Source organism: Nipponia nippon, unplaced genomic scaffold (genome assembly GCF_047370975.1).
Source record: "Nipponia nippon isolate SJK-2023a ecotype South Korea unplaced genomic scaffold, ASM4737097v1 scaffold_9, whole genome shotgun sequence".
Lineage (NCBI taxonomy): Eukaryota > Metazoa > Chordata > Aves > Pelecaniformes > Threskiornithidae > Nipponia > Nipponia nippon.
In genome coordinates this window covers 8,308,335-8,325,974 of record NW_028262413.1, presented here as the reverse complement: position 1 = coordinate 8,325,974, position 17,640 = coordinate 8,308,335, and the positions used below count along the sequence as shown (strand labels likewise).

At 43.0% G+C, this 17,640-nt stretch overlaps 1 protein-coding gene across 27 annotated transcripts in view; it reads left to right on the top strand.

Moving 5' to 3' along the window:
* MAGI1 (membrane associated guanylate kinase, WW and PDZ domain containing 1) overlaps positions 1-17,640 on the top strand; it is a 359,795-nt gene that overhangs the window by 324,855 nt on the left and 17,300 nt on the right. For 21 of the 27 annotated variants that reach the window (XM_087743432.1, XM_087743431.1, XM_087743421.1 and 18 more), the window contains 5 exons: positions 3,218-3,434; positions 9,406-9,483; positions 12,239-12,330; positions 13,557-13,749; positions 16,926-17,219. In XM_087743432.1, the coding sequence (XP_087599558.1) occupies positions 3,218-3,434; positions 9,406-9,483; positions 12,239-12,330; positions 13,557-13,749; positions 16,926-17,219 (874 nt within the window). The remainder of the gene's footprint in view (positions 1-3,217; positions 3,435-9,405; positions 9,484-12,238; positions 12,331-13,556; positions 13,750-16,925; positions 17,220-17,640) is intronic. The other 6 variants (XM_087743416.1, XM_087743427.1, XM_087743425.1 and 3 more) reach the window with 1 other exon arrangement.

Here is a 17,640-nt window from a genome sequence, read left to right as displayed (position 1 = left end):
GTGGGGAAAAGGCAGCTAGAAGAGACTTCCTTCCCAATAGTACGTTTTCTTCATCTTATGTTTTGCAGGATGAGCACTGTGAAGTTTCAGCAAGGGCACAGGGAAGCTGGCACAGGCCATGCATCTCAGACCTGGGGCTTGGGTGGGGCACGAGAAGCTCCAGTTTTCCACCGATTTATTTTGTCATGGCTGTAATACGGTGCCAAGGTGACTGTTTTTTCCCTATTACCTGTATTTAAGTGTGCAATCTGCCTAAACGGACTCAAGGTAGTCATCGTAGTCTTGATTTCTAGCCACTTTTGTTCAAGTCTTTCTGGCAAGCTATTTATGCTTATCCACAGCTCTGGAGAAGACCGTAGACTCTGGAGGGTCAGCAGTGCTCTTGCTGGCGGGTAGTTCGGTGCCCTATGCTCTTGTAGCTACTGTTAGAAGTCAACACGATTCAGCTGATCTGCTTTACTTGTCACTAAAAAACATGATCAGCATCTCAGGGTGAGGTCTGAACCACCCGCTCTGCAGCAGTCTGTCACCAAACAGCCCCGTGCTCATCTGGCCCTGATTTAGCTGCTTTCCTGCCCATGTGAGGTGAGTGAGCCGGGCAGTCAGACCCAGACCCAGACCCAGACCCAGGAGGACGGGTCCCAGAGCTAGAAACGAGGTAGGAGATAGAGAAGCCATCCTTTCATTGGCGTATCATCAGCTCAGACTGCTTGGGAAAGCTCCACCTTTGCACCGAGGCCCAAACTGCTCCATCTGGGCAGTCCCCATTGCAGAGCTCCATGGAGAGCAGGGCCGTCAGACCCCTGCAAGTCCTGATGATGATGAACTGCTGAAGGTGCTACAGCACATGTAAAAGTTTGGCCCCAAACTTTTTTGGCCTCATCTGGTGATGTGAAAGTCAATTAATATTGTCTTGAATTAATTTAATTACATATATTCATGTTTTCCATGATTGTGTTCCCTTTCTCTGCCCCTCTCTTCAACTCCTAAGTAGAGATGTTTCAGGTTTTTTAAAGGAGTTATTGTTTGGAAAAACAACTGTCCCTCAGCAGAAGTGTTCCCCTGTTTCTTGCAAAATGTCTGTGTATTTGCAATTGCAACTCTAGTTTAATTAGAGGTGGTTTTGCTTGAGATATGCTGACACTTCCATTTGCAACCCAAATACAAAACAGAATTCATAGTCTGTTCAATATTTAGACCTTTCATATCATAAAGTGAGAACACTTTTTAAAGTTCAAACTTTGTTTCTTTTTAAACCAGAAAGTTTTCAGAGAGTTCTCAACATTTCCCCAAGGGCTGAATAAAGCTTCACATTTTAGTCCCTGTACTCCAACTTCTGTAAACCAGCTATTTCCAGTGAGATTGGCCTGAAGTTTCACAGGATGCTTGTAGTTATTTTAGTAGTTTGGCCAAACAAACAAAACAATCCAGATGGCTGGACTCAGAGTTGTAAAGTGGTTTTTCTTTTTTTTTATAAGTTACAAAGGAGTGATTATCCACAGCATAGATGTTTTAAAACTGCTTCATTTAAAAACTGAAGGGCTGCTTGTGACTTAGCTTCTTTTACCACTTAAAAAGCTAAAAATGTTTGAAATTGGTTCAGATATTTGTATATGAAAGTCTGCAGATGAGTAATCACAGCACGTATGCTTTGTTCAAAATTGCTTTAAAGGACAAAGGCAATTTCACATTCTAGTCGATCGAGATACCATTTAAAAAAATGCTGGTAGTGGATCAACAACTCGAATGTAAGGCTGAGAGGTCGAAGTCATTCGGGCTGTTGGAGCTGGTTTTTCTTGTGTGAACCTAAAAATACGTGCACCTTAAAAAAAAAAAAAAAAGAAAAATTCTTGTTAAGTCTCAGAAAGAGGGCACTTTTGTATGGTAACTTTCTCCTCTGTAATTAATTCAGCCCTGCTGTGATGGAGCATTGGCTGCCTGGGGTTTTGCGTTCAGAGTAAAGGAGGGGGTCCCCAGAGCTGCGTGCGCCTCAGCCCCCTGTGCTCGTCTGCTCGGTGTTTGCCGCTGGCTTTTCTCCCAGCCCCTGCTTGGTTTGCTATGGAGAAGTCCCTGAAAGCAGAGACTCCTGTTGCAGTGTTTTCGGGTACCCCCTGCCAGCAGGAGGCTTTACATTTTTGCCTGAGGTTTCTTGGTCCGAGCCGCTGACCCCTTTTAGCCAGGAAATTGTGGATGTTGTAAAAACAACCTGTAGGATGCTATTTTTCCAGCCGCCCTCTGCGTCACAGCGTCCCCGGGAACGTGCCAGTTCCCTGTGCCGGACCAGGTGGGAGATTGGACTCGACCTTGATGCCAACCCAAGGTCATCTCAAAAGAGCATTAAAAAGCATTTGCTGTACAGTTTGGGGAGCTCTTGTTGAGGGAGGATTTTGCTGCATATTGAGTAGTACGAATCCTGGCAATGCAAATGTGACTTGTGCTTCATTTGAGCACGCCGTTGTGAATTTGAGTTAAGAATTATGTACCCTGCTTAGCTAAATATTGAGCAGACAGAGCTCTTGACATAATGCTTTTGAATAAGCCTTGAATTTAGGCGGACGTATTTTTTCCTGTTTTAATATGCTCAATTAAAACAAGGAAATCAAACTGCAAATAGACATTTTCACATTTGTGAAGGTCTGCTGTAATCCTGTGGATGCTCTGGGAAGCAGAGACATGAGAGTGGTACTCTGTTGTCCACCCACTTGTGATGTGGGGGTTGCAAGAGCTGCAGAGGAAAAGTGATCTTTCATAGTAAGGGCTGTGCTTGCATCTGTTTCAGAGGGACTGTTTAAGTTTTCGCAGTGAAATTTGGTAGTTTTTCCTTTTTCTTGCAGGCTCAAGTTAGATCCTAATGTTACCTGAGTAGAAGGTTGTTGAGTTTTTCTGCCTTAATGTAAGAAAAAAGAAGTGCGCTGAAACTAGTAACCTATAATGAGATTTAGATTTGTTTTATGTGAGATGGAGAACTGCATATTTTTTTATGATAAATGACTTTGTTTTGCATATCTCTTTCTGTCAGTCTGCCTATCAAAATCTGTCATCGGGGAGTTTAACTGTACCCAGCATTAACCGGTGGCAGCAAAACTGTGATTTATATACTTACTTATGTGCATGCAGAAACCCTGATCAAAGAAGGGAGAAAAATTGATGGAAAACACCCACTCAAAGACCAATAACCGTCTGTTCTCTCTCTTTCCACTTGCTTTCTTCCTTATAGCAACCACTTGAAAGGAAAGACAGCCAAAACAGTTCTCAGCATAGCGTCTCCAGCCACCGCAGCGGGCACACCGCTTCCCCCGTTCACAGCACGCAGGTGCTGCCGGACTACACCGCCGCGGAGGCGCCGGCTGCAGATCAACCGGACAGTTCTGGGCAGAAAAAGCCAGATCCGTTCAAAATCTGGGCCCAGTCCAGGAGCATGTATGAAAGCCGACGTGAGTATGAAGCAGGTGTGGTTGCTAAGGCTACGGCTCTGGCAGCTGCTCTCTGTATATTTTCTTTGCGAAGAACTGAATCTTTTAGATTTATGTTGAAAATATAAGGCTTCAGTTTGTTAATTTGGTATCTGTCAATGACATCTACTCAATAGAGGTGCAGTTTCCTCTCTGATGAGAAATGAATTTAGATCATCTCTAGGAAAGGGCACTTAGACCAAAGCTTAATATGAAAAATCCCTTTAAAATTAAAGACCATCTTTTCCCGTTTTTTTTTTTTTTTATTTTGCTTTTAAATTAAGCTGAAGGAGAATTTCCAAGTTAATTATCCAGATCCTAAACTCTTTTTTTGAGGTTAAGACTCATTGTCTGATATGCATAGGAATTTCAGTAAGGAGGGGAAGTATTTAGTTTGCTGAAATTCATATCAGATGCTTTCCAGTCTCACCCTGGGGAGGAGAAAATCCAGCTGAGCCATTTTACTTTGACCAGAGTGGACACTTTAACAATACGGATACCAAATGCATATTGTAAGTGGCTTTTATGGCAATTAATAATCTGCACACTTGGCTAATAGTTCAGCAGGGCTTTGACTCTGCTCCAAGACTATAAATATGGTTTCAATCAGTTTCTTCTCTGCAAACAAAATAAACATGCTGGCTTTGCTTTAATTGCACTGCTGAAGATGATTGAATCTGTAAAAGCTTCTTAAAGAAAGAGTTAGAGTATTAAGTTCATTTTCAAAAGCAATAATTACTTTAGTTACAGAAAAGGGAGCTTCAAAGTCTTGGTGCTGTAAGAGTATCACCTGGAGATTGATTTTATTGTGCTAACTGGAAATTGGTAAAACCGGTATGAAATTAACGTTACCCCAAAATGAAAAATGGTAGGACTGTTTTTTTCTGACCAAATGAATCACTTCAAAATCTTATGTCCTGGAAAAATTAAATCATGAGTCACAGTTTCTTGGCTGAAGATGCATCTCTTCAGATTGAATGTCTCAGCAATGCAGTTTGTAGGTGTCTCAGCTTCCGTGCACTGCTTCCTTCTCTTCCCAGGGATTAGGGGTACTGACCCTGCAGGCTCTTGGGCCAGGTCATACTGATCTACGGAGAAGTGCAGTGATGGAACTTGCACAGGCATCTCGTTGAAATAGGGAAAAGGGGCAAGAGCTGAGGGATGGTGATGCTTCAGCCCTGCTGAGCTGCGAGCAGAGCTCCTCCTTCTCCTGCCTGGATGGACAAGGCTCAGGCTGTCCCGTGGCACTGGCATCACCCTTGCTCAGCTCATGTGGTTCCCGTAGGCACTGTGCTGGCATTGCTTCTGACCCCCTGCAGCTACTTAGCTAATTTCTAATTAACTATTTAACTCATACTAATTAGTCATTAGTTTCAGCTTAGCAGCCCTAACTCCTGCCTGTCTTTCGTGATAAAACCCAAGGCTGAGCCAGAGAAACCCTGAAGTGCACAGGCAGGCAGTCACCCTTCTGTGTCCACCTCCAGCACCATGTGCTACATCCTCCCTCTTTCCTCGATGGCTGCAGGTATCTTGTTGAGGTCTTATCCTTGTCTGTGATTAGAGCCCTTCCAGAGGCCTTTTGGCTGTCTCTTGACCTGCTGGTTTCTCACACCCCATCTCTCCCTGTGCCACAATCCTCTCTGCTTGGGCCTTTTGCTAGATTGGGATCTGCTACACACCTTCAGCTTCCCCGTCTCACCTTTCCATGATCCAGCATCTCTGTAGTGGGGTTGATCCTCTCCTGTTGCTTCAATCCTTATCTCCTGCCTCTTCTACCAGATGAGACCTGCCTGTTTGAACATCAGTGCTTTTCTACCACCTTTTCGTCCCATTGCCATTTCCTTCCCAGGAAGGTGTTTTCTGAGATTTCTTGGTTTCATAGATAGAGGGTTTTTGGAGAATGGCAGAAATGTGATATGGTCATGTCTCCTTGTAAGCATGTACCACTAGAACTGTCCAAGAGCCTGTGAATTTCCAACGCTAAGCTGGAGTGAAACACATTCCCTGGGGATTAACCTGCACTCTTAGTGACATGGCTTTGCTGCACCTAATGAAAGGTGAAGAAAAACAGGAAAGATATAGTCTAAGTGAAAAAGGCAGTTGGAAACACTCTGTCTCCTGTCACCGTCTGATCCCAAAGTGTTACTGGTGGTTTTATTTAGAGGTTAGTGGTCCGGTCTTGCTCCTTCCCTCACCATGCCCTCACCTTTCATCCCTCTCTCCAGTCTCATAAATGGAGACTGTGGTTCACAGCTGGAACCCAGCGCCTCTTCTGCCCTGGGAGCTTGGGGTGAGCCGCCGCGTTTCTTTCCCTGTGTTTGGTCTGCATGAAAAGTGGGCAATTGGTGGCTGCTCTGTTATGAATGTGAATCATCCCTTTGAGACTCACTTCCCAGTGTTACCTAAGCACCGGCTGTGTGGCTCTTGGACCACTTGTAGGGAGCTCTGCTGACACGGACCACTACAGATTGCGGGATGGGAGAAGCCATTCCCTGGGCCTCCAGTTTTGCTGTCTGTCTGCTCCACATGTGCTGCCCTTTGTGTTTTTACCCAGCTGCGGTTCAGTTTAACTCCAGTGCCTCCTTTGGCTGGCGGGGATAAAGTCATATCATTGCTTTCTTCTTTGCTCGAGCACCCATTCCCTTTGGCTTGGGGACTGAGGTTAGCATCTCCTCTCCCATGACATCCATAGCTTTGGGTGCTAGGTGTGACTCCCTCTGCATTCTTCTGATGAAGACGTGAGCAGAACTGACTGCGTACCTGATGTACAGCAGAAGGATGCCATCCTAGTGCCAGTGCTGACGTTGGCTGATGCATCCTGTAACTGGGGCTTTTGGTGCGTCCTAGAAGCCCCCGCTGCCCGAGGAGCCCCAGCTCAGCTCTCCCAGCTCTTCCTGCTGCCCAGTCTGGGGCTTGCTCTCTGTTGATTCATGGTCTTAAATTTTAATAAACCTGAAAAGGGTTATAAAATGTTCTTTTGAGAGGCAGGGTTTTGAATCCCCGACAAGTGGACTGAAAAACAGCAACAACCCTTTGTGTTGAAGTATATGATGAAGTTAAAAAAGACAGAATTTTAGAGCATTAGATCATCTTCAGTGTTGTATTTCTTTCCATTTGTGAAATTGTTGAGTATAAAGAGAACATAAGGCAATTTTTCAAGTGCCATTGAGACCAAAGGATGAATTCGTTAGCCCCAGCCCAGACAGAATTTTTTTTCATCTAAAAATAATAATATAAAGAGGGTTCATTCAGTGCATGAATACATCGTCTCCAGGATGTTTCTGAGAAGTACTGAATCTATAATGACCACCTACTGCCTTTTCACTGGGAGTGCATCCCACTGTTATTAACATTAATAATAATAATGTAGACATGCACACAGGCAACATTTTAATTTTTCAGAATTGGTAAAATGTGTTTCTTCCTTTCTTTGAGTATTGTTTGGATTAGTATTTCCTAAAAAAAGACTATATTTGACTTATGTGACTTGTCTCACTGAAGCCATTGGTAGAGTAGAATTTGGTTCCAAAGCACCAGATAACCCATAATTTTGTAAAAGCATGTATTTTTTTATTTACCCAATGCTTCTTAATATCAGGAAGTACTCAGATTCAGTGGAGGAGAGCCACAGACATTGCCTGTTTAGGGGAAGAAAAAAAAAAAAAAAGAAGAAAAATTAAGCTAAAATTAATAATGCAAAGCTCCATAACAGTGTCTGGACTCTGGTTGAGTGGCAGCAGATGAGAACTGCAACTTTATTCAACAAATACGGGCTAAAGTTCCCTCACATGCAGCTCCCCTGGGCGAGGGGATCAGGCCTGCAAGGTGCTGAGTGCTTGGGCTCCAGTCCAAAGAAGCTTATTTTCAAGCTGTAAACCCAAAAGGACTTGGATGCTTTAAGGCTAAGACTGAGCTCAAATGGTCTGGTGCAATCTGGCCCAGAGTCGCAATTCTTTGCTGGATTAAGACTTTTGAGAATAGCAGGCTTTGTGTTAAGTGAATCTGAAAACAGGTCATTTGCTGACGATAACAAATGCACTCTTCGCTGGTGCTAAGTTTTAGCTGTCTGAGCTCCTCTTTATGGGTAACTCATTGCTGCTAGTGGGAGTTGTGTACATGAATCAGCGAGAAGGACAAACCCTAAAGGTTTAAACACTGAAGCGGTTCCAAGATCCAGGAATGACATACATGAAGAGCACTCGGTGAGAGAAACAGCAATTGAATAGCTTATCAGAGAACCGCAATTCTGAAATCTCACACTGTTGTATTGAAAATATATTTTTATAATATGCTTTTTGTTTTTCAGTGTATTATTAAACTTCCTTAAAGATTAATGCAATCTGTTGTCAAATTTTTCTCATGTGGCCTGATTGCTTTGCAAAATACCATATCCTACATATGGCCATCTGTCAAAACAGCAGTGACAAAATGAATTAATCTGAATTGCAGATGTGTTAATGAATCCTTTTGAAGGGCTTAAGCATTTAATTAAAAGTAAAGCAGAACACGATAGATAATTTTTAAAGCTTTTAAAATATTCTAAGTTATCGTTAATATTTGAATTTTATTTTCAGGCACATAATTTATTTGGTAGGATTTTCTTTTCCCAAATCTAATTAAAATAATAGAAACAAGTCTTGACCCCAGTGTGTAGCATTCACTCACCAGCAATTACATAGAATTAAAAATATTTGCACAATGGCACCAAACATTAGATACTTTCTCCCTAAAATAGAGAAGAAAAATACTCTCAAGAAGTTGCAACCACCTTCTGATCAGACTGACTTTAAAGATGATAGTCAGTAAAAGCCCCTTGGTAGGGTTATGTCCTTTTATGGTATTAATAGGAGACAAACAGTTACAGTCATACTCTTGGGCACACAGATGCGTCCATGCCCTTAGAGGATGTCTTGCTAAAAAGGACCGTAGTACTTGCAGCACGTTGCGTCAGCAGCAGAAGCTGCTGAGCTGTTACGCAGCTGCATCATAGGCAGACTTTGCTGGTGTTCGTCTGGCACCAGCCTGGTCCATGGCTCAGTCGAGGCATCGCGCCTTCCCCAGACCTCAGCGGCAGAACTTGGTCATCTTGTTGAGAACGTGCTGAAGCCATCTTTCAGACGCTTTCCATGCCACCAGAAGGGTTCATTAAAAGGAAAAGACAGAAAAACTGGAATTCTCCTGCAGTGGGATAGTTTAGAAAACGGGGCTTTCCTGCAAATATGGAATCTCATGAGATTTATGGCTACATCACAGGACTTTTCAACACTGAAACTCTCCATCAGCTTCAGTGAGACTATTCACTCTTAATTTCAGACTTGTCCTTATATACTTTGCTGAATCTGGGCCTTAAAACTTTCGTACTTTGCCAAGCAGTGAGTCACTGAAAGTGCTGCTGCCTCAAATGAGCTAGTGACTAAAGCAAACTCATACTGATTATTTTTGAATCCAACTTTTGTGGAAACTGATATCACACTGGGCAGATTTTTTTTTAAGCATGTAAGATAATTGTTAAAGTTTCTACAGGAAAGTTTGATTAAAATGACCTCTAATTAAGCACTGTGTTCATTGTTCATCATCGTGTATTTAGAATTTCTTTTAACATTAGAAAAAGATATTTCCATTTGGAAAACTGTGTCATGATGGTGGAAATTTTCTTGTAGAAAAGTATTTTTAAGGTGTTCTCAAAGAGGTTCTTCCTCTGAGGAGAAAAAAGAGTTCTTCAAATATACCTGCATGCATGTGCATAAATGTATAAATTCATACGTGTGTGTGTATTATATATCCACATGTGCAAATAAATGTGAAAGTTAGTATGTCGTTATCCATAGTAGCTATAACCTTAGCAATTTATGCATGAAAGTCTAACATGATCCATACAGTCAAAATTAATTAAATGAACTAACAAGAAAGCAGATACATTAAGCTTTGCAAAACTGTAAAATTAATATTACAGCTATGTCACCTTCGCCTGCAACTGGACTGAGCAAGGGTGAGAGAGAGAGAGAAATCAGTTCCACGAGTTTTGGAGAATGTAAGACTGTGCCGAGAATGTATCTGTGTCTTGTGATGTCTTGTTCTGGTGTCATTGCTGCTCTGTGGCGGGGGGCTCTTCATCACCAAGGGAGTCTGGCAGGGCCGTACGCCAAGGTTAGCCACGAAGGTGCAAAGTACTTGTTTTACTGTGTACTGGCTAGCGGCGGATTTCATAGGCGGTGCGGAGGGTATCATGTTCCCGTTTCGTTCATGAGTTTGCCTGCGTGGCGTTCATGAGTTTGCCTGTGTGGCTTGTCAACAGGGCTGTGGCACTCGCCTCTCCTTCCATTCCTCCTCACGGCCCCAGCAGAACTCTTCTTACCACTTTTGTGATGCTCTCCAAATGGTCTGGTTTAATTCAGGATGAGCAGACTGGCAAGTTTTACCCATCTGGGCTACGTACATGTGTTTTCAGAAAGAGTCAGATATGCTTAAGATCAGGTCCATGTGCAAAGATGCAATGAATGACTCCTGGAGGCCATTTTTCATTCGTTTTCAACAAAGTTTCAGCACCACCATGAAATTTTCCCTTTAAGTAAGGAAAGTGGCTCCTCTGAAGCGCTACTGAATAATGGAGAACCTAAAGTTATTCTCCAGTATGGAGAACCTCAGGGGGTCCCACTTCAGCTGTATGGAAGCAGAGAGGTGGGTGGTGTTTTCTGGGCTGTGCCGGTGAATCACCATACTGCAGAGCTGGTGCAAAAAGCGGTAAAAGGAGTTTTGTTTGGTTTGTACTCACGTTGTGTAAATGTGTGTTGTCTGTATGTTTGTTGTATCTGTGTTTCACCTCTCTGTAATCCTTCCAGTGGAAGGAGCATTACATGAATGAACTTACTTCCTTTGGGTATAGACTTGTCTTTTTTTGTTGCTTTGGTTTAACACCACCGTTGTACCTCAGCTTGCCGTTACCTCCAGCGACCTTTAATTGACTAGCTGGTAGCCGAACCAGAAACATAAGGCATTGTTCAGTGACACTGAAGAGTTGACAAATGGGAAGGTGTTGAGGGATGCCAAGGAAGCAAGCCCATGCTGAAGCTCTCTGGAGAAGCCATTTTGCCTCTGACAGATCCAACACGTGCTATTAATTGGTTGGGGCCAGCCTTTGCCAAAAAAGCCTGCGAAGTGCTGGGGAGATGCTTCTGAACGTGTCTGCTCTTCATGCTCCCCCTCGCTGAAGGCAGTGACAAACACCAATTAATTCATTGTCTAAGTTCTGCTGTTGTGCCGCACGTCGGTATGGTGGTAAGCTGCCTTCAGCCAGCTTGCCTGAACAGATGAACCACGCAGGCTTCCAGCGTGTTCATCACCTGATTATTCTGTAATTGTATCTGGACAAAAATTAGCCTCTAGTTCAGTAAGGTATTGTGCATAGGTCTTAAGCTTAATTTATAACTGCAAGTAATCAAAATGTGAAAATACGATATATAAAACCCATGGGTATGAACCAGTTTGAATCAAAATGTCAAAGCAGACATCTGTGCCTTAGCACTCACCTGTTCTTTTAATTTTTAGTATTCCTAGGTCTTAAATTCATATTATATTTTAAACCTGTTGAGTCATTGAAGAGAGAGCATCACAGCTAGCCAAAAGTCTCAACACTGAAAAGCACCAGATGACTAGACCCAAACCTTTGCGCAACAGGCACCGACAGTGTAAAATGCAATTAGGGCCCAGTCTGACACTCACAGATGTCAATGGAAAACAACCAGTTTATCTGCCCATAGATACAGAAAACTAGATTAAAGTGTTGCATCCTGTATCTGAGTATGCACTTATTTAAATTACATTCCTGAATGATATACTTTGGTTTCTTTAGTAAAGATCTAGGCAGCTGACTTGTAAAGGAACAGCTTTTTTTCATCATTAATTATAAATTTTGGGAGGGGATCATTACAAAATTAGTTAATGTTACAGGTACTAACCAATAAATATTAAATGAACCTGAAGTTGTCTTCTCATACGATTTAATGTTAGCAATTAATTTTGCATTTTTAAAAAAGGGATGAAAGCAAGCATGAATAAGTTAATACAAAACATTACTGTTCAACCGCACTTCAAGGTTAGTACTTCACTGTATGTAACATTCATTGTAAAAACCTTGCTGGTGTTCCATACTAATGAATAGGTAAGGTTCAGCTTTTTTATGTTGCCAGCTGGTTTTGTCTGTTCAGTGGTTTTACAGAGCCCGTACATGAGCAAGAGTCAGGAATGCTGCTTAGCTTTCAATGGAGCCCTTCTGTTTTACACCAACTGGGGATCTGTCCCATAGTTATTTAAAGCAGTGTCAGTAGACAGATAGCAAACTATGCTTCTGAAAGTTAATTACACAGTAGAAGTCATAACAAGTGTCTCTTTTGTCTCCCATGAAAGAGGAGGCAGCTGTATTGTTTCTGGCAGAGTGGTTCTCTGTTGTACACATTTATTTATTGATGATTTGGAAGAGGCTCTTGCTTTGGGTAATGATGCTAATATTGATGGAGGGAAATATTATAGTGATAAACAAATGGCAAGTCACAATTAGACACCTAGAAAGTAGAAATCCCTGTATAATTTTTAGTAGTGATTTAAATAATAGTCCTTTAATATTTAAACCTATAAATCTTCTTAGTTATGTCTAAAAATTCAAAATTGCCTCATTTAAAGAGTAAAATTGTGCAGCAGATCCCTCTACACGTACATCAGAGTAGTCCTGATTTGGGTATAAAGGTGTGGGATTTTGATTAAAAATTACAGTTTTCCTTCTTTCCTTTTAGTTCCAGATTACCAAGAGCAGGATATCTTTCTATGGAGAAAGGAAACCGGTTTTGGATTTAGGATTCTAGGTGGAAATGAGCCTGGAGAACCTGTGAGTATATCTAGAAGTGGTCTTGTTTTAACTCATAACATCTTCCACAATCACAGCAGTAGCATGTGCAGATGTGCAGAACTGCGCCATGGTATCTCTACTGAAATAACTAGTGGGCTATGTATTTACAACCCACGGCTCCTCCCCACCCTCCCTCCAAAAAACAAACCAAAACTCCCATAACTGAAATGGGTCTGGCTTCCCCTGCTATTCCCTGTTTTTGTGATAGCCCAAATGAAAACAACAGAGGTCTGAAATCGCCTGGATGCTGAGGAAAGGATGTCCTGATCAGGTTTGCAAGTATTTTGATCTTAGAGTGTCAGGTTTTCTATTTGCTCAGTTCCCTCCTTGAATTTGCTTAACTTCTTTACCATAAATCCAGTGCCTGCGGAAGGTGTCAGGCTAAAAGCACATGGTCTTTCATGTGTTGCACAGGTCAAAGCTACATAGTGGCAGCATAAATTTCCACATATTTCCCTGCCAAAATTAGTTTACTCATTTATGGAAAGAGAGGCCATGAATTTCTCTCATGTTAGAGTAAGTCCACAGAACTCACTGAAGATAAACCAAGACTAAGTTAGTGGACGGTTGAATGGTACAGAGCTTGTAAACCCTAGAGGCAACTGAAAGGATAACTCAATCGCAACCTCCCTGACAAGATCCCCAGTGCTTTTCTCCATCTTCCTCTCTGGTCACTGTCTGGTTGAACACATTCCCAAGGCTGTCTGTCATTAGAGTGAATGGACCGCCTAAAGAAACAAGATGTCAATTTATTACAATTTCATGATGTGGCTATATTCACACGGAGCTGCTTTCACACGGAGCTGCTTTCACAGGAGCAACTTTCCTGACCAGCAGACATTTGTCAACAATTTCCCTGCTAAATTGGGTCTAACTACCAGTGCCCCTTGCTTCCAGCTAGCTGTTGAGCTAATTCTCATTTATTGCTATTTTTTTTCCTTCTTCCCTTTCTCCCTTCCTTTCTCCCTTCCTTTCTCCCTTCCTTTCTCCCTTCCTTTCTCCCTTCCTTTCTCCCTTCCTTTCTCCCTTCCTTTCTCCCTTCCTTTCTCCCTTCCTTTCTCCCTTCCTTTCTCCCTTCCTTTCTCCCTTCCTTTCTTTCCTTCCTTTCTTTCCTTCCTTTCTTTCCTTCCTTTCTTTCCTTCCTTTCTTTCCTTCCTTTCTTTCCTTCCTTTCTTTCCTATCTCCTATTTGTGCTAATTCATCAGATTTACATCGGTCACATTGTACCGCTGGGTGCTGCTGATGCTGACGGCCGCCTGAGATCGGGTGATGAACTGATCTGCGTGGATGGGACACCTGTTGTCGGGAAATCGCACCAGCTTGTCGTCCAGCTTATGCAACAGGCAGCCAAACAAGGTCATGTCAATCTGACCGTCAGGCGCAAAGTGGTTTACACAGGTAGGTTGCAGTGTTGCTCTGCAGGGGTAGATTTTCTTGCCAGACTCCATCTGTTCAGCAAACCGTTTAAAGAGCAAAAGCTCCTCCTTGTAATACTGGGAAAACTCAGGGGACGTGGTGTTATTCTTCCTCTTTTGCCTGTTTTTAGTCTTTTTTTGTTCTTGATCAAATGTTTCAAATATTTTGTTTCCAGTCAAGACACTCTCAGTTGGCTTCTCCAGTCTTCTTGAAGGTTTCTGATAAAACGGGGAACTGCTCAGTTGCAACATATTATTTTTAGGTGGACTCATGCAGCAACAGACACTGTGCCTGACTGCCTGTGTCTTGTGTTTCCTTCCCAAAATAACTGTGCTGCCTGATAGCCACCCTTAAACGGGGAGGGAGGGAAAAGAGGCTGAAGAGTCCACAGGAGGGGAGGCAAGGGCAGGGAGCGAGTGAGGGCTTTGGGGTGTGATGGCTAATGTCCCAGGCACGGGAGGAGCTTCAACTGAGGTTGTACCATGTAGTCAACTAACCGCAGGATGGAAAACTGTAGGTGTCATTGGTTCTGGTAGTGCAGGGTGTGCGTGTTTGTTGTAACAGAGAGGTTTCTGCGTGCTGCGTTATGCTAGGTGTTGTGCACACACTGCACAAGCGTATGGTCTAAACGGACAAAAAAGAAGCTGGCAGAAAGACGAAGATGCAGAGAGAAGTGACACTGCCTGGTGGCACCAAGGTTAGTGATACAAAAATGTCCTGATAGCAAAGAAAATGAAGACACAAGCATGAGCTTTCTAAATGGCGTGTGACCTTATGCATGATATTGGAGAGTAACACTGGAGTGCTGCCTCTTCTTGTGAGTCCCTCGAGGGAGCTCGAGTGTGGGATTCAGTTTAGCTCGCTTGTTCAAAAGAAAGGACATTATATAGCTTTTCAAGTTTAGGCATCAGCAGAAAAATAAGTAGTGATGTACTTTAATCTTAAAGAACATCAAAATAACATTCAGGTTGAAAATTAGGCCCACGGTAGAAGTTAGGACCAGAACAGTACCTCTAAAATAGCTCTGTATTCTTGTCCAGGGCTGAGCTCCTTCTGCACAATATTAAATAAATGTTCACTTCTCATTTCTTTCTTTCTTCCCATTGTGGATTAAATGCTGGGTTATGTCTCTCCTCGTTCCTTACAAAGAGCTGCCAACATGAGAGAAGGTTTAGGAGATGAGCTTTGGGAGGAAGGGGAAGGGCAGCTGAATTTTGGTATTGTCTTTGTGTGTAGATTTTCTGTCCAGTTTTACAGCCTCCAGGCTGGAAATTACCATAAAAGATTTAGATTCGTGAGAGATCTCGATAAAAACCCTTGATATTTCGTTCAGGGGCTTGTTACTCCAGACCGAGCTGTTTCTGAATCATTTCAAATGTGGGCACTTACTCTAGGATAAATTATTCAGGATCCCTTTCTTTCACCTTATATTTGCAGGCTTTTAAATTCCAGCATAACTTTGTAGAGAAGCTTCTTCCTGAATTTTGGTCCCTTATTCCTCCTCTCATCTATATGCCAGTAGAAAAAGATCGTTCACTTAAATGGGTACTCCGTTTCTTGAGATTCATATAAGGGAACATTTATACTCCTGCATTTTTAATATGTAGAATACTATATATTTAGTACATGCTTCGAGTATATAAACACAGACAGGTACTCCTTTCCAAGAATATTTTAAAGTTCTTTTTATTTGGATCGTGGGTTTACAGGTTTAGATTTTGTTTGGCATCCATTTTCTTGTTGTTGCTTTTAAGATCTTCAACTTAATTTTGATTCACCAAACTGGAGAAGTGATCTGATTAGTGGAGGCAGGCGTTCAGCAGAGACAAGTGCAGTATGCTGCTCTCAGCTGCGCAAATGGGCTGCGGAGAACAGGCTGAGCAACAAGAAGTGGAAGCTATTGTGGGCCACAAGCTTTATCCTGAGGTTGGCTCAGGTGAAGAAAAACACTGTGCTGGGATGTAGGCAGGGGGGAACTCTCCTGATTTCCCAGCAGATGATGGCTTAGCTGCAATATGGTCCAGCACTTCAAGAAAGACATGTTTGAGTTGGAGAGAGCCCAACTGGAGGGAGTCCAGAGGACCAGCGAGAATAAGGAGAGCTCTAGAAAACATGGTCTGCAAGGAAATATTGAACAAATTGGGATTGTTTAGCCTAAAGCAGAGAAGGGGGAGGACGTGTTAAACTCCCCAAGACTATAAGAGGCTGCTGCAAAGAGGAAGGGAATAATATGTTCTCCATATGCCTGCTAGATAGGACTAGAAATAATAGCCTTATGTTGCAGCAGAGAAGATTTAAGTTAGATATTGCAACCAATAGATTGCCTGGGGAGATATTTAGCAGCAGATTAGACAAACATCTGTCAGGACTGACAGTAAGTATAGTTGGCCCTGACTCGAGCGGAGTGTGGACTAAGCAAATTTTTTGAGATTTCTTCAAGCCTGTGGTAGCTGATTAGATTTTAAACTAATACTACTTCCAGCTTCAGTTGCTGTTAAGCACTTGTTTAATATTAATGTTAATGTTAATAATGTTTCATGGTTTCCCATCAATTGTGCCAGACTGTACAGATGATAGTTGCTGGTTCTTCCATCCAGAAAAGCTTGGTTCACAAGTTGTTTTGCTTTAGTATAGGTGGTTATTATTACTTAAGATCACTTTAATCAAAGGCAACCAGTGCAACCCAACTGATAGCATTTAGTTAAAAAAGACATGGGTGTTGAGTGATGGGTATTTGATATTTCTCTCCTTGCGGATTGTGCACATATACATGGTTGCACATGTATAGTTGAAGTGGGGATGTGATATCTAAAGGAGGCACCTCTGAACTAATGTAATCCAGGTTTAAAATGCCACAGAGCATCCAAGCATGCAGCGCTGCACTGGTTTAACCATACTGCTGCTGTAGTTCGGCAGCAAAAGGCTTTGGCTGCGTGATGATACAGTGGAGAGGATGAGCACGTGTGGTCAGTGCCATCCCCGAACAGAGCTGTTGGTGGTGACATCCGAAAGGAGACAGAGCCCTTGGTCTCTCTGGCCACAATTTGTAGATTAAAGCAGGTGTTTTGCTTTATTTTTTTACATTTTTCTCAGTGGATGGTACTTTTCAAGCACTAAATGATGCAGCTTGCTCAGACAGTCTTTTTTTAACTCCCCAGTTCCCAAGGCAGAGAATGAAGTCCCGTCTCCAGCCTCTTCCCACCACAGCAGCAACCAGCCAGCCTCACTGACGGAGGAGAAGCGAACGCCGCAGGGCAGCCAGAACTCCCTCAACACTGTCAGCTCGGGCAGCGGCAGCACCAGTGGCATCGGCAGCGGTGGTGGCGGGGGCAGCGGTGTCGTCAGCACCGTGGTCCAGCCCTACGATGTGGAAATCCGCCGCGGTGAAAACGAGGGCTTCGGCTTCGTCATCGTCTCATCAGTGAGCAGGCCAGAGGCGGGAACAACATTCGGTAAGTCTTGGGGTGTTTCCAGTGCACCTCGAATGAGATGCAGATTTGAGTGCTGCAGTGCAAGGAGGCAAGTGGGGATCCGTTTAATTAAAAGTTGTGAGCATTCCCTAATTAATAGCTTAATCGGAGGCCAAGACTTGGTAGGTGATTGCCTCCTGGGTTTTGTTCAGCACTGAGTCGAGAAAAGCAAAATGAGAAATCCCAACCTGAAGAGCAAAAATGCTACCAGTGGCCATTCCTGATGCTCCCTGAAGCTCCAGCTCTCCCTGCTAGCTGGACGCCTTTCTGGGGTTTGCTCTGAGAAGAGCAGCCGGGGATCCCCCCAGCAATGCTCTTTGCTAATGCAGAAATGGAGCAGGTGGAATGAAATATGTCTCCTGATGGGGGAATTGAGCCCGTTGATTTAAAAGCAGTAATGCTT